This window comes from Aphelocoma coerulescens, chromosome 11 (genome assembly GCF_041296385.1).
Source record: "Aphelocoma coerulescens isolate FSJ_1873_10779 chromosome 11, UR_Acoe_1.0, whole genome shotgun sequence".
Classification (NCBI taxonomy): Eukaryota; Metazoa; Chordata; class Aves; order Passeriformes; family Corvidae; genus Aphelocoma; species Aphelocoma coerulescens.
Window position 1 is genome coordinate 6548275 of NC_091025.1, and position 16207 is coordinate 6564481.

The window sequence follows — 16207 nt, forward strand, 5'->3', positions numbered from 1 at the left end:
CTGCCCGGTGCGGGAAGGGGGGCCCCGCCTCCGCCGCCCGTCGGGGGTTTCACGGGTTTCCGTGGCAACGAGCGCGGGGTGGAGCTCGGCGCTTCCGTTACCGAAGTGCCCGGGAGGGCGGGGACGGGCCGGGGCTGGTGCCGGGTGCCCCGCTGCTGCCGCCGCCCCGCGCCCGGTAAGTGGCCCCGCGGGGCGGCACCGGCGGCGCGGGGGAGCCGGGCAGGACCGGGCAGTACCGGGGCTCCCTTTGTCTACGGGCTGGGAGCGCTGTCACGGAGCGCCCGGGGCGCGGCGAGAGCGCGGCTCCCCGTTAGCCTGCGGCGGGCGGTGCCACCGGCACCGGGACCAGCACCGGGGGTGCGCGGAGCGGGGCTGCGCCTCCTGCTCGCTGGGACCGGCACCGGCACCGCCCCGCTGAGGGTCCCACCCGCCCGGAGCCGCTGGTCGGGAGAACGAGGGACCCTAGGGCGGGCAGGCGGGCGGCTCCGCGCCCCTTCCCCGCCGAAGCGGCCCCCGGTGAGGTGCGGCGAGTGCGGTGCGGGGTGTGCGGAGCGGAGCGGGCGGTGCCGAGCGGAGCGGAGCGCTGCGTGCGGAGCGGTGCAGTGCAGGGCATTGTGTGCCGTGAGATGCGGTGGGTGCGGTGCCGCCCGGGTGCAGGGCTGCCCGTGGTCCCGGAGTTCCTAACTCCCTAAGTCAGCCCCAGCCCGAGGTGAGGAGGGGCCTGGAGAGGCTTCAGGAATGAGTAAATTAATTACAGACACGGTTTATGTCACATCCGCCGGGAGCACGGAGGGAGCCCGGGGCTGTCGCCTTTTCGGGAGCAAAAACACGGGATTGATGCAACTTCCTGCGGGTTTCGGGAGTCGGAGCGGGTGTTACCGTCGTGGTTTGCCCCAGAACGTCCCGCTGGGATTTACAGCTGGACAATGAGACCGGCTGAGATGTCCGTCCTTGCGCTTCTCTGCAGAGGTGCTGCTGTACTCGGGACCCCCGTGCCATGATCACATCCCGCACCGCCTGGGATCTGGGATCCGGGCCCTCCGCCGGAGCCGCCTGGAAGACGAAGGACCTTGCCCCGGCCGGTGAGTACAGCACGATGGCTTGTCCTTGCCCCTTGGGGCTCAGCCTGCCACGCTCACGCCCTGCTCACTGGGGAAGGAGAGGCTGGGAACAGGCCAGCCTGCATTTTTCACATTTCTTTCCGGATGAAGGTCAAGATTTGAGAAACGGGGACGCAGAAGCAGGCACAAAGCTCTGGGCAGCCAGCTGGTGAGAAGAGAAGGCTGCCTCCATCTCCCTCCTGGCCCTTCCGAGGGGGAAACTTAGGGAGAAAGGTTAAAATTTAACATGTGAGAAAGAAAACAGAACGATCTGCCTAGCAGGGCAAATGCAGGGCCTTTGCCTCTTCCCAGCCTTGGCTCCTTGGAAGGGCTCCCTGGTGCACGGACCCCATGGGTGAGTTTAGTTGGAGTTTTCCTCTATGGAGGCTGAGCTGCTCTGCAGGCAGACGGGGAGCTGCATGCCCCAACCTGCAGCTGCTTCTTGGGAAACAGCCCTTCCCACCTCCCTCACCAATGGTGCCGGATGGGTTTTGACAAAGGGGGAGGCTGAACCCCCCTATTTGGACATTTTTTGCTCTTGGTTTCAGCATTTGCCATCCCTCTGAGCTGGCAGCCGCTTCTCTGGGCATGGCTTCTTCTCTGGCACTCCAGCCAGTCCAGGCAAATACTGGTTGGCATTAAAGCCTCCAAAACCAGGGTTTTTCAGCACTTCCTCTCCCCAACGGCTGCCACAGCCCGTGCTGGGATGGGGAACTCATCTGTTATCCAGGCATTTGCCAGAGCTTTGGAAATGCCCAATTTTCATGGTGCATGCAAAATGTTATGGATAATTAGAGGCTGGGAAGAAGTCCAGAGTGGTGGACTAACTTCATCAGGACACATCTCCCTCCAGACATTGCTTCCACCTCTGGTTCAACTTCCTCTGGATGGTTTTAGGGGAAAAAGGCTGCATTATTGAGGTTTGATTTGTGAGTGATTGATTTTTTCCCTGCCAGCTGGAGAAGAGGTTTGGCCACCTGTGATGGTGGCAGTGCTTGTGGCAGACAGGTGGGGGGGGCACAGGGTCCCCGAGCAGTGGGATGTAGCCCTCACCAGCTGCTTTTCCTGTAACAGAGGAGGACACAGCCATGAGAGAAGGCTCTTTGAGTTGCTGTTTTCCTTCTGTGCAGCTCAGCAGGACAGGGAAGTGCTGCCCTGGCTGCTTTCAGGTTTGGCTGCCTGACAAATGAAGGAAATATTTGGGGGCAGCGGAGGGAGGTGACGCCGTCAGGGTCCGTCCGTCTGGTTTCGGTGATGCAAGCTGGCTTTGGCGGCTCTTCTGAGATAGGATCGCAGGAAGTGGAGCAGCTTGGCAAGAGGTAGAGCTGGGATATCCCTGGTGGGGGGACAGATCTGGTCCTGCAGAGGCCAGACGGATGCTACACCCTGAATTCTCATTACTAGTCATTGTCAACCGCCCCCCGGAGGACTAATTTTTCTAATTAACATAATTAACATTTTTAATACAAGTCATGCACTGTCTCTGCCACACTGGTGCAGTGGCGGCAGCAGGGAGGAGGAGGTGGGTTTGCTGAGCTAGCCAAAGGCTGTGTCCGTCCTGGGCTCCCAGGTGGATCCAGGGATGCTCTTTGCTCCATCTCAGGCCGTGGGCAGGACAGGCTGGGCACTGCGAGCGGAGCAGGCACTTCTCCCCGGGTTCCTCTGCTGCCGGCACTGCTTCACCATAAAATCCTCAGCGTGAGCTGGCTGGACACTGCAAACCCCCGTGGGCTCTGCCGGGCTCTCCAGGTGAGGAGCATTGAGCCAGCCATGGCTTGTGTAGGGAGGGCAGTTTTGGGGTGGTGGGGAGGATGCCCCACACCTATCTGGGCCATCCAGGTGGGAGCCAACTGGTTCCCTCCATCACCACAACCAGTTTCTGCCTGGACCCCAGCAGAGCCTGCCTTGAGCAGAGCTGCCACCTGGGGGGGGAGGGAAAAGCATCTCTGGGGAGTCAAAAGGCATCAAAAAAGGGGAACAACGTTCATAACAGGATAGCATTTTCTGGGTCACTTATGGGTCATGTTGGCAGGAGAACTCGAGGCAGAAGTGTGATAAGAAAATGCAGTGCCGTGAGGTGGTGTTTGCCTGTGGGATGGAGGAGAAGGAGGTGGAAGGGTGCCATGGCCAGGGACAATGTCGGGACACCATGTACTGCAGTGGCTGCCACTAGTTCATTCCAGGCTTCAGGCAAATCATTCAAATTCCCCTTCTTTGAAAAGAAGGAAAACACCTTCTTATCACACACCAGCCTCGATGAATTCCCTTCGGCAAAACCCTCCTGGAGTCTCAGATGTAGAGGCACCGCAGACACGCGGCTTCTCCAGGAGGATGCTGCCGCCTCCTTCCAAATTACTCTCAAATTACTGGCGTGTACCGAGTATTTGCCCCTCTGCTGGGGTGAGGTTTCCTCAGCATCACTGGCCCGTGGGGTGATGCCACAGGCTCTGAGATAAGCTTTAAGAAAGAAAAGGCATTCTTGAGCAGAATGAGCTTGGCCAATCATCACGTTTTATAGCAGCCTTATGAAAGCTCCTTTCAGATTTCTTTTGATTTTTTTGGAGCTGGGTTCCATCCCAGAGGGCATGAGCCATGCCTGCAAGTCAGAGTCTCTTTCTTTTTAAGGCCATAGAGAGAAAAATAGGAAATATTCAGTATAACTGCATGGCCAAACTGAGGGAAATTGTTTATGGGGAGAACTGAAAACATAAGTTCATTGTGGCAGCTTCCCAACACAGAGCGCCCTTGGTGGGGGCGTTTCCCCAGGCTCCACTGTTCTGTCTTCTGCACTTCCCGCCCTGCTCACTCCTCCTGGCCAGCCCGGTGAAGTGCCAGCTGCTGGCACCGTGTCCAGCACAGTGTGGGCAGTCACTGTCTCAGCTCTCTGACCTGTTTCTCCTCACAGACACAGGCCCTGCGGGACAGGACGTGCAAGCGGCAGGAGGAGACCCGGCACCGCGCCCCAACACCGGCCACGGAGGAGCCGCCTGCATCCCCCCGTGAGCCAGCGGCTGCCACAGCAGTGCAGGCAGCCTCCACCATGAACCTGGAGAAAGCAGGTAAGGGGAGAGCAGGGATGCAGTGTTGAGCGCTCAGGAGGAGGGATGGGATGGAATGAGGGCTTGGTACCTGCCAGTGGGTATCGAGGAAACCTCTCCTCTTTTGGGGCACACATAGAGCTGTGCTCACTGTGGGGAGCAGGTCACAGAAGAAATCCAACACCAGCCAGCTGCTGGCTGGTGACAGGGACCGATGAATTATTGAGCTGGATGAACAGAGCAGGTGAGCTCCAGTGAACCCACTGCTGTTTCCTCCTTCTTAAGGAAAATGTAACGTGTGTGGAAACGCTTGCAGCATGCGTGGCTGTGCCAGGGTGGAGAAATCCCACGTTTCCTGTCTTTCTCCGTCAGGATTGAATTGTGTGAGCTTGTCAGGGCACATCTCGGGAGCTGCTCCTGGCATGGTCCCCAGCTGCATCCCAGAGCAGCTCCCAGTGCAGAGTGGTGGCTGGGGAGGGGCAGGGATGCAGGAGAGGGGGGGTCTGCATGGCAATGGTAACAGGGCAGAGCCGAGGAACAGGTGTCTTTCCAAATGGCTTTCAGAGCATTTTGGAAAGCAGGAGGGTCACTGTGCCCTGCCTGCCACACTCAGACCATGCACCACCACCAGCCCATCTGCCCAGGGGGAGATGTAACACAGGGCTGGTCGGCATCTCCTCTCCCATGGATGCTGCTGCAGGAAGAAGGTGCTGGAGTGTGGAGGAAGGCATGATCTGTGGGGGATTTTCCTGCCTGGCAGTTTGACTTGCAGCTGAGTGTTGCGGCTCTGAACCTGGCTCTGCCTTGGGTCCCAGTCCAGGATTAGTGTGAATGTGTGCAGACATGTAGTGTGTCCACAGGAGCCTGGTGCTTCCTGTAATTTTGTCTTATCCCTGCACACGCCCCAAGGAGCGAAAGCTGGAATTCCTGTCAACTTCGGACACTTCAGGGTGGATTTTTTGTGTGTTGATTTTAAAGAGAAGACCACAGCCCCCTGCCTGAGCAGCCAGCACCTGACAGTGCTCTTTTTGGGGTATCCAGCCCATGTCAGGAATACAAAACCTGATGATCACTTCTGCAACCACTGCTGGCTAAGTCCCATGGCGTGCAATCAGCAGCAGAGCTGTAATTTGGTCCCAGCATTTCATCTTTTTGTATGTTCTGCTGCCTCCTTAACTCCATTTAAAGGTATAAAATCTGATTCACAGACAAAAAAGTCTCTTTTTGCATTCAGGACGTTTCCCATGAAGCAGGTGGCATCTTCCTGCAGGCAGCACGGTGATTCCCAGCACCAGCTCCTGCCTGTGAAACCTCAGGTTTCTGGTGGCAACAGATGAAATCCACAGCAGGCAGGGAAGGGCGCCGGGCAGCCGGGATCCTGACCGTCAGTTCTCCCGCTGCAGTGCCTCATCCCCACATTGGGAATGAGTCACGCCAGCTCATTGCTTCTTGGGAACTACCAGGTCATTTGGTAGGCTCTGATGTACGGCCAGGTTGGCTTCTGTCAGCACTGGTGGCTCTATTAACATGCAGAAAGTGATGTTTAAAATAATACTAGGAAGGTTAGAAAGCTGAACACACAAGGATTAGGCAATATGGCCATTCATGGCCTGTATAATTTTAATTTTGCTTCCATTATGTTTGTGTGTAGTGACGCAGACTTTAATGACATGATCACACACTGCTTTTCCACCGGCTCATTCAGAAGAAAGGATGCCGGTGTGAATCAGCGCCGTGCTCAGGGCAGTTGTTATCTGAGCGAGGCAGCAGCATCTCGGCGTGTGGTGGGGCTGGGTCACAGTGCAGCGGTGTGGGCAGGTGCTGGGTGTTGTGGCCTGGGATGCTCTGCTGGCATCGGCAGATCCCTTTGGCTCCCACCCAGCTGGACCCCCACCGTTAGCTGGGCCTGCTCTGGTCAGCACCTTGGCACTTGGGATGCACCTCTGACATGTCACTGCGCTCTCTGGGACTTGTGCAAGTCCAGTTTCCTGCGTTCCCATCTCCAGCTCAGCCCCTAGGGCTACCCATGGCTGGCATTCTGCTTCCCAGCAAGGTGGCCGTGTCCTGACCAGCTCCATCTTTGCTCGTGCTGCAGGAGGGAGGCTCTGTGGTGGGAAACGCGCCAGTCTGCCCACGGCCCGGCCCTTCCCCATGATCCAGGAGGTGATGGCCTCCATGGCACATCTGCAGAAGGAGAAGCTGCGGCTGCAGGAGGAGCTGCTGGTGCTGCAGGAGAAGCTCACTGCCCAGGAGAACAACGAGCTCTCCCTCTCTCTCCAGCTGCAAGGCCAGGTATGGTGGGGACAGGGTGACACAAGGGGGTCTGTCAGGCTCTTCAGCCTCAGGCTGTGGCTTGGCTGGAGCACTGTGGCATGCAGTTAGTGATGGCTGCACTTGGAAGGAGTGTAGGATCTCCATCGCGGAGCACCTTCTTCGCTGGCTGTTCCCGAGCACCAGCTTTGGCTGTGCCTCCCTTGGGATGCTTGTGGTCCCGAGTGACACCACAATAGTGCTGACAAGGGTGTGTGGCTCTGTGGACATGACATGGCCAGGAGGGCTTTGGGCATCAGGATGCAGCCCTGCACCAGTCATCCATCCACCCAGCACAGGACAGCTGCTGCAGGATCAGCTCGTTAGACCAACCTACCAGTTTAATTCTAGTGACTTTCAGCAGGTGGAAAGTGAATGTGAAGGCACAGAATTGCCTGATGAAGGGACAGGATTTGGCCACTGTGACACTCCTCCCCAAAACCATCTCCTGCACTGATGCAGGCACATCCTCAGCACGAGTACTTGGGTCGTCCCAGGGACATGGAAATTTTGACTGCTTGTAAAGGGATTTGCATGTGGCTGTTGTGGAAGCTGTTACAGTCAGGTTCTGCTTGTTCCACGGGTGTCAAAAAGGAGGAGGTAGTTGTCCTCATTTGGTTGGCATGCTCTGCATGACACAAGTGTGAGTGCAGCAGGATCTGGCCCCACGCTGGCCAGTTCGGCAGCAAGCGCAGCCGACACCGGCTGGAGTGAAGAGCTGGCCCAAACTTCCAAAGCTTTGGGATGGCTGGGCCATGGCTCGAGCCAGATCCGGCTGCCAAGGAGTTCCTGTCACGTCCAGAGAACAGGATGCAGCTGGAGATGCCCAAGCAGGTAGGGGATGGAGGAACATTGGCATTTTTGGGCTCCACGGCAGAGGGAATGGTGGGCAGGCTCCGGCGTGTGCACCGATTGATTGGGCTGGCAGCTTTCCTGGAACAAGCCATGACTCTTTTCTTCTCAGTACCTCCCCTCCCTTAAAAATTCTTATAAAAATAGCTTAATAATCTCCCTCAGTGGATATGGAAATGGGGTTTTCCCACTCAAGCACTCGGTGCTTGCTCGGCCCCCAGCCAGAGCGGGGGAGACTGCTGTGGAAGGAGGGAGATCCCAATCCCAGCTGGGAGCAGCCACCTTCCCCCACCTGCAGCTGCGGAGCTCCAGCCGTGCTCCAGCTCCCGGCCGTGCCAAGCACAGGGCACACAGAGGGGCTGCCCGCCCTGCTGCCATCTCTGCAAGGGTGCGGCTGAATAATTTACCAGATTAATTACAGCCTCATGTCAGCACATCTGCATTGGTTATTAATCAGCAGTTCCTAAATTATGGTCCACAGAGGGCCGTGCTTGCTGGTTATTGGGATGGGGCAATATCCAGGCGTGTCCCAGAGAGGGGTTTGGCGGCTTTCTGGAGCGGGGAAACTGGGAGCTGGGCTGGGATCTGGGGGTGGTCAAGCATGGTGGTCAAGCAAGGGACAGAGCAGGTGGGCAAACCCCACTAAAACACAGCCCACGAGACTGCTGGCTGCACCAAGCACTCACTGCTGCTGTTGATTCCAATAACTGCAGATTTTGGGAGAGCCTTACTGCAAAAGAAGGTTGAGGATTTCTGAAATCCACCTGGTTTTGCAGGGAGGGCAGCCTGGTCCCTTGGGCTGGGCAAATGCCCAGGTGGAGGTTGATGGAGAGCATCCTCCCATGGGGCTCAGACATGTGTTCTTCTTGAAGAGCTCTTGCTCCCTCTTTGTACCAAGATAACTTTCCTAGAAAGAAAACTAAAGAAGGTAGAGCAAAGCTGTGTTGTGAGGACAGGACAAGGCACTTCTGGCTCTTCAAACACAGCTATGGATAGGTTTGTTTTTTCCCTTCTCCAAAATGATGCCTTTTTTTTTTTTTTTAATAATGGTTTCTGCTAGTGCTCAACATGGACAAATTATACCCATGGTTGAACAAGGTCAAAGCAAAGCTTTCATTAACGCTCATTTTAATCAACTTGTGTGAATCAGGCGCTCAGAGCCAGGTGGAAAATTAAAGCATAACAAAAGTGTGAGCCAGACTGGACGTTGGTGGCTGGGGCGGCACCGCGGGGTCTCCTCCAAGAGCTGCTGAGGTGCCTCCTGGTTAACCCGGTCTGTGTTGACAGGTGGAAACTCTGAAGGAAAAGCTCCTGGAGCAGGCACAGGAGATCAGCCGGCTGCGCTCAGAGCTGGTGAGCTGCCACTGGGATGGGACTGAGCCACCCCTTCCCCTGAGGGACGCTGGAGCTCTGGGTCCCTGAGGAGGAAGAGGGAACACGGCGTGGGCGGAGATGGATTAAACCTCCCCGGGGTCACAGTTTGGACCGTGCAAGCCAAGCAACACTGAGGGACAAAAGTGTGGGATTTTCTGTCCAATGCAATGTCGCACTGGTGACCTCGGGGCTGTCACCCTGCAGTGGGAAGTGAAAGCCCCTCTGTGGGTTGGGGCTCCGTGGGGGCAGCAGGAGGCTCCTCAGTGCAGCGGGCTGAGTGATTCCCAGTGGAGCAGGCAGACTGATGGGCACCTGGAGCTTTGAATGAAATTACAGAGAATAGCACACGGAGGGCTCCTCCATACTGCGGGCTGGGGGATCCATGAGGGGCAGCAAGCCGGGGCTCCCCGAGTGCATGGAGATTCCATGTCCTCTCCCATTCGCTCCCGGCGCAGGGCGGCACGGATGCGGAGAAGCACCGAGACCTGCTGGCGGCCGAGAACGAGCGCCTGCGGCAGGAGATGAAGGCGTGCGAGGGGGAGCTGCGGGAGCTGCGGCGGCAGCAGCAGGCACCGTGCCGCGACTGCCCCCACCTGCAGGTGAGTCGCCGGTGGTGGCGGTGGTGGCGGCAGGGTGATGGGCACCTGTGGGTGCCCATGGCCGTGTCTGTCCTGTCCTTTGCCAGGAGAACGCCGGGCTGCAGGAGCAGCTGTCCCAGCTGCAGCGGGAGGCAGAGGAGACGCGGGCCAAGTTGGTGGAGCTGGACCTGGAGGTGCAGCAGAAGACGAACCGCTTGGCCGAAGTGGAGCTGCGGCTCAAGGACTCCCTGGCTGAGAGAGCCGAGGAGGAGGAGCGGCTCAGCCGACGGCTGCGGGACAGCCAGGAGACCATCGCCAGCCTCAAGTCCCAGCCTCAGCAGATAAAGGTGGGCACCACAGGACTCTCCATTTTTCCTGGTTGGGCTGGGTGCCTTACAGTGCCCTGCAAGTGCAACCTGTCTCTCTGCCCTGAGCACATCAGCCCAGCACCATGATTTCCTAAATTATCCTCCCTTGGGCCAGCATCAGCTTCATCCCAGGCCCCTCAGGTGCTGTTTCCCCAGTACACCCAATCTGTGGGTGCTTTCCCCTGCAGTACATCATCAAGACAGTGGAGGTGGAGTCAACCAAGGCAAAACAGGCCCTGTGCGAAACCCAGTCCCGAAACCAGTACCTGCAGGAGCAGGTGGGGATGCAGAAGCAGGTGCTGAAGGAGATGGAACAGCAGCTGCAGAGCTCCCAGAAGACAGAGGCTCAGCTCCGAGCTCAGGTCTGAGTGCGACAGGTGTAAATCAGAACTCACCCTACATTCTCTGCCTGCCTGGTGCTTGCCAGGTGACACAGTGTGGCAGCAGGTGGGCACAGACTCAGAGTTACCCCCCACTTGCTCCTCTCCCAGATCATGATGTACGAGGCTGAGCTGGAGCGAGCCCATGGGCAGATGCTGGAGGAGATGCAGGCGATGGAGGAGGAGAAGAACCGCGCCATTGAAGAGGCATTTTCCCGCGCCCAGGTGGAGATGAAGGCTGTGCACGAGAACCTGGCAGGTGAGGAGGGTTCAGGGGACTCTCAGGGTTGCCTGACTGATGTTGGGGTGTCATCATCTGCCCCTCACCCTGCCTCGTGACTGCAGGCGTCCGGACCAACCTGCTGACGCTGCAGCCGGCACTGCGCACCCTCACCCACGACTACAACAGCCTGAAGCGTCAGGTCCGCGACTTCCCCCTGCTTCTCCAGGAGACCCTGCGCAGCGCCAGGGCTGAGGTGAGCCCCCCCAGGACCACCACCCAGCACCCCTCCATGCAGGGTGGAGGTGCTGTGGAGGGTCACTGAGCCACTGGTCTCCACTGCCCCCAGATCAGCCAGGCCATCGAGGAGGTGCACAGCACCAACCGGGAGCTGCTGCGCAAGTACCGGCGGGAGCTGCAGCTCCGCAAGAAGTGTCACAATGAGCTGGTGCGGCTGAAAGGTGTGCCGAGTGTGGTGTCCCTGAGGTGGGACAGAAGGGACAGGGGAGCATCCCCATAAGGTGGTTGGGTTGGCTACGGGATGCTTCAGCCCACCTCGTGTTTGATGGCTGAATCCCTGCTTCTCCCCTCCAAGGAAACATCCGTGTTTTTGGGCGAGTCCGCCCCATCACAAAAGAGGACGGTGAGGGCCCCGAGGCAGCCAATGCTGTGACCTTCGATGCTGACGATGACGCTGTCCTGCATCTCCTGCACAAAGGGAAGCAGGTGTCCTTTGAGCTGGATAAGGTCTTCCCCCCACAAGCGTCCCAGGAGGAGGTGGGTGCTGCCATTCACACTGCTGGTATGAGGGGGAGAGGCAGCCACCTTCTCCTCACTCCTGTCCTCCCCCAGGTGTTTCAGGAGGTTCAAGCCCTGGTCACCTCCTGCATTGATGGCTACAATGTCTGCATCTTTGCCTATGGGCAGACAGGGGCAGGAAAAACCTACACGATGGAAGTGAGTTTGCTTGGCTTTTCTTCTCAGCTTCCCACCCTGTAGTGCCCAGTCTTGGCACTCAGGCTGGTGACCAGCTCAGACCCAGTGTGCTGAGCCAGTGAGATGGTCACTGCTGCTCCACAGCAGCACCCTGGGCTTTGCTTCTGCTCAGAAAAAATACAGAATAAAATGCGAGAGGGTGTTTTTTATCCTGTTTCTCACCCCAATCCATCAGGGGACGGCTGCAAACCCAGGGATCAACCAGCGGGCCCTGCAGCTCCTCTTCTCCGAGGTGCGGGGCAAAGCAGCCGACTGGGACTATGCCATCACTGTCAGCGCTGCCGAGATCTACAACGAGGCGCTCAGGTACGGGGAGGGGGAAGAAACTTTGCTGGACATCACCCCATGCTGCTCTCCCCCACATCCCTCCACCCCTGCCTAGGCCTCACAACTTGTCCCAGGGCCCTGGGCGCTGCATTTGGCCCTGCAAGGATTTCTTTTTAATTTATTTTGGTGCACACTGCCCTTCCCATGAGCTGCATCACTTACACAGGCTCCCAGCTGCACCATCACTCCCACTCCCTGGCCCTGATGCAGTGGTGGGGGCGTCCCCCTCTCCCCCCTTCCCCTGCCCACGGACACTATATTTAGGAAGTTTTAACTGGGAGCTGAAAGCATGAGAAATATTTTCCTCCCTAGTCCAGCCACAGGAGGGGAGGGGCCTGGGAGCACATCCATGAGAATAACTGGGAACAGGGATGGGAGTGTGGTCTGAGTTGGGTGAGAGGAGGCACATGAGAGCCAAGAGAGTTAAGGTCTATAAATAAGATGTGCAGCTCCCTGGGAGGAGATGGCTGCTCTGGCAGTGTTGGCACATAGCCCTGACGCGTGGAATGGATGCCAGCATCCCCCTGGGATGGGAATGATAACGGGTGCCCCTTTGCCCAGGGACTTGCTGGGGAAGGAGCCACAGGAGAAGCTGGAGATCAAGCTGTGCCCCGATGGCAGCGGGCAGCTCTACGTGCCCGGGCTCACTGAGTTCAGAGTGCAGAGCGTGGAGGACATCAACAAGGTCTGGGGAGATGGGGGGTGGCAGGCACAGGAGGGTGGCAGCAGGGGTGCAATGAACTGAGGAGGCGTCTGTGGTGTGTGACTCCTGGATTTGGGAGCATTTCTGAAGCACTGGCGAGCAACAGGGACCAAAATAGATCCCCGGGTGTGATGTGACAGTCGCTGTCCCATGGAGTGAGCCACAGGGGGTTAAAAATAAAAGCGTGGGGCCCAGACAGTTCCTGAGGGATTAGTGGGATGCGGCTGTCACCGCAGTGCCCTGCCTGTCACCCCTGCCTTTGGTGCATCACCCAGGCTGAGACCTGACAGAGGTCATCACCCTGATGGGTCAGGCACCCCATGCTCAGGTTCATCCCTGGATCACAGGGGATTTGTGGTGGGACTGGGGCAGGTAGGCCTCACCCCCCCAACTCCCTGGACTCCCCCAGGTCTTCGAGTTTGGCCATGTCAAACGAGTGACAGAGTGCACCAACCTGAATGAGCACAGCTCTCGCTCCCACGCCCTCCTCATCATCACCGTCCGTGGCCTCGACCGCAGCACGGGGCTCCGCACCACAGGTGGGTGTCACACGGCAAACCCCTCACCGGGGCACCTGGGCTGTGGCATCCCAGGGGTGTGTGAGGCTGGGCGCTGATGCCAGCAGTGGGGTTTTGGCTGTGTGTCCTCAGGGAAGCTGAACCTGGTGGACCTGGCGGGGTCGGAGCGGGTCGGGCGGTCGGGCGCGGAGGGCAGCCGGCTCCGCGAGGCGCAGCACATCAACAAGTCCCTGTCGGCGCTGGGCGATGTCATTTACGCCCTGCGCTCCCGGCAGGGCCACGTGCCCTTCCGCAACTCCAAACTGACCTACCTGCTGCAGGACTCACTCAGCGGTGACAGCAAGACCCTCATGATGGTGCAGGTAGGGGCTGGGCACCCAGTGCCTGTCAGTATCCCCACAGCCAGGCAATGTGGTTTCTGGGTCCCTACTCGCCCCAGTGGTGGGGCAAGTGGGAGGGATGCTGGAGGCAGGAGCTGGGCTGGAGTCAAGGGATGGGGCTTGCCCATGGGGCATCATCCAGTCTGCAATTGTGGTGCCACAGGCAGCTCTCTGTCTCTGCACCCCAGACGAGGCCAAGGGATGGGGAATTGACTCGGAGGTCCATGATCCTACCCTCTCTGCCTGCACATGGATGCTGTCCCTATGGGCACAATCTCTTTGTATATTGTCATCTCCCCATCCCCTCTTTTTCTGGGAGGATTTTAAGCTCTCGCAGCTTCTCCACCCCTGCCTTGTGATTCCCCCACTCCCAGCTGCTGGCACCCACACCGAGCCCCTGTGGGGGCTGCCTGAGCCCCTGCACCTGCCATAGCTATTCCAGGCTGCTCCTCGCACTGGGGCAGTTGGTGACAGGGAATCCAGCTGGCTCAGACACTGGCCCAGGCGTGGATGGATGGGGCTAGCCTGGGAGGGGCAGGTTAATAATAGCATCTCACCGGCCAGCAGCAGCAGGTTGCCTAGGGGGGAGCCCTTGGGGTGCACAGGCAGCTGCCAGGGTGACTTTGTGCCTGCTCCTCCCTGACCACAGGTCTCCCCTGCTGAGAAGAACACCAGTGAGACGCTGTGCTCCCTGAAGTTTGCCGAGAGGGTTCGCTCTGTGGAGCTGGGTCCTGTCTCCCGCAAGGCTGAGCTGGGCTCATGGCCCAGCCAGGAGCACCTGGAGGTACCCAGGAGGCTGCTGGTGCCCTTCCTCTCCACCCTCACCCCAGGGATCGCCCCTGTTTTGCCCCCACACGTGGTCCCCAGAGCTGTTGGATGTTCCCCTAGAGCCACCTCCATTGGGCACCATCACCTGGTGGGATGCAGGTTGTCTCCAAACTGCAGTGTCCAGCCAATGCTGCCACCTTGGCTGTTCCAAGCCGTTTTGCAGCAGTCCCATGCTATCCCCTGAGAAATGTGGACACCACTACCCAGGCATGCACTATCTGCCTGTGCATCCATCCCCATTTCTTCCCTCTGGGCCCTGGCATGGGCTGACCCTGGGGCTGTGTCCCCTCTCCTCCCAGGGTGACTCGCCGGGTTCTGCAGCACCACCTGGCCGGGGCCACGCATCCCCCAGCCCGGGGCAGCTCTCCAGTCGCTCTGCCTCCATCCGCAGGAAGCTCCACACCTCAGGTGGGTGGTGGGACACCTTGAGAGCCCAGACAGGGTCCTTCCATCCCAGGAGGCTCCAGCCACCAGCCCGTGGCAAAGCCTGCAGGGGAGAGTGAGCAGATTTGTAGTCAGCTCATTAACTAATGGCTAATTAGCCATGGCTAGCACTTCCCCAAGAGTGCCCTGGTTCTAAGGCACTGCTGATGGCTCAGGGGGCAAGGGGAGGGCAATGCCACCAGGCTGAACCTCTCTCCCCTTCGATTTCAGCCTGACTTAGGGGCAGCCGTGGCTGCCAGGTGAGTGCCTGCGGCTGGTGCTGGTGGAGGGCTCTGCTTCGCCCTGCTTCCCAGGCAGGGCAGGGCTGCCGGGCTGTGCAGGGATGCTGCTGGGGATGCTTGTGGTACCAGCTCCTGCTACACTGCCACCAGACAGGGCTGGGGCACTGGTGGCTGTGCCCCTGCCTGCTGTAACCCATGCATGTCTGCCCCCAGGGAAGCTGAGGCCAGTCCCCCTGTGACGAGTGCCAGCCACTGCATCAAACCCGCTGCAGGACCCAGCCCCTCACAGTGACACAGAGATGGCTGCTAGAAGACAGGAAGGCTTTGGTGCTGTTCCCTTGGCCACCAGGACCAGTGACCAGAGGGTGATGGCACCTCTCACCATGAGCAGCATGGGGTCAGGGTCTCCCAGCAGCCAGCCCCACCTCTCAGGGTGGGGGACAGTGGTGCTGGGCAGAGATCTGCCCCCTCAGATGCTCAGCTCTGTGAGTTTATTTTTGTCGGACAGATGTTTTTAGCCACAGCGGGGAGCTGCTGGGTGCTCCCTCCATCTCTCCAGCTTTGCTTTTACAATGAGATCTGGCTGGAAGGGGTGCACAGAGCCAGACCAACCCCTGGCCCTGCCTCTGCTACTGCCACAGGGCCAGCCTGGCCACAGCTCCTGCAAGACTCTGGGCAGCTGCCCGATGTTCAGAGCAGCGCTTCCTCCACGTTAAGCCACAAAAAATCCCAGCAGCTCTTTTCCCTGTCAGTTTCTCAAGCCCTGTTGTTGCATGAAGGCCCCCGGTGCTGTGCATGAGCTGAGCTGCCGTTCCTCGTGGTGCCAGTGCTGCCAGGGCCCCGTGCTGTCTGCCTGTGGTACACAGCACCAGGGGGGATGGAGCAGTCTTGAATGAAGCTATTGTAAAGTTATTTACCAGTTGTCTTGTCAAGAGAGATCACAGTGTGGTCGAGATGAAAGTGTTTGAAATATTTATACCTGTTTACATGGTCTTGGAATGGAAAACTAGTGGAAAACAAAAAGACCCCAAACTTCCAGCCCAAAAGCCTCTTGGCTTATGTATGGGGCTTGTGGTTGGCAGGGGCATGGGAGGAGATGGGACTGCCCTTGGACCTATCAACACCCACCTGTGGGTACATTTCCTCCTGCTCGAAATCCCTGCTGGATGCACTGACGGCTCTTTCCACCACAGCCCTCTCCTCTCGCGCTTCCATGGCGTATTCTATTTAAAAACAAAAAAGGGAAAAATAAATTTAGCCTTTTGTAAGATTAGATGTTTCTATGTATTTTAATAATTAAAAAATATCCTGTTTTGTAACAAAACTTATTTTAAATAAACTGTTAAAGCCAGTCCTCCTGCGCTGCTGTTCTTGAACCCTGCTTGAGGTGGGGTGGGTGCTTCTTTCATCCTCCCAGCATCTCCCATAGGACTGGAAAAGCCCATAATATCCTTCCCCTTGCAGCTGCCCCCGGGGCCAGCCTGGCAGCACAGTCCCCACCCCATTTTGCAGCTATCAGGCTTCTGCAATTCGCGGGAGAGCAGTGGTTAAATCCAAAGTGAGTCCCAAT

General features: G+C 58.2%; 1 protein-coding gene across 6 annotated transcripts; it reads left to right on the forward strand.

The window, feature by feature from the left end:
• Positions 1 to 117: 117 nt before the first annotated feature.
• On the forward strand, positions 118 to 15988 carry KIFC3 (kinesin family member C3). 6 transcript variants are annotated; one of them, XM_069026665.1, is made up of 21 exons: positions 118 to 175; positions 968 to 1082; positions 2704 to 2849; positions 4006 to 4159; positions 6234 to 6430; positions 8588 to 8653; positions 9130 to 9273; positions 9360 to 9599; positions 9809 to 9982; positions 10112 to 10259; positions 10346 to 10476; positions 10570 to 10681; positions 10816 to 10997; positions 11073 to 11177; positions 11392 to 11522; positions 12105 to 12228; positions 12656 to 12785; positions 12897 to 13126; positions 13794 to 13928; positions 14272 to 14380; positions 14851 to 15988. In XM_069026665.1, the coding sequence occupies exons 2-21, from the start codon at positions 998 to 1000 to the stop codon at positions 14874 to 14876; spliced, it is 2769 nt and encodes a 922-aa protein (XP_068882766.1). In that variant the 5' UTR covers positions 118 to 175; positions 968 to 997; the 3' UTR covers positions 14877 to 15988. The 6 variants fall into 6 exon arrangements, with proteins under 6 accessions (XP_068882766.1, XP_068882767.1, XP_068882768.1 ...); XM_069026666.1 differs by lacking the exon at positions 118 to 175 and adding an exon at positions 453 to 521; XM_069026667.1 differs by lacking the exon at positions 118 to 175 and adding an exon at positions 544 to 709.
• The last annotated feature ends 219 nt before the right edge of the window (positions 15989 to 16207 follow it).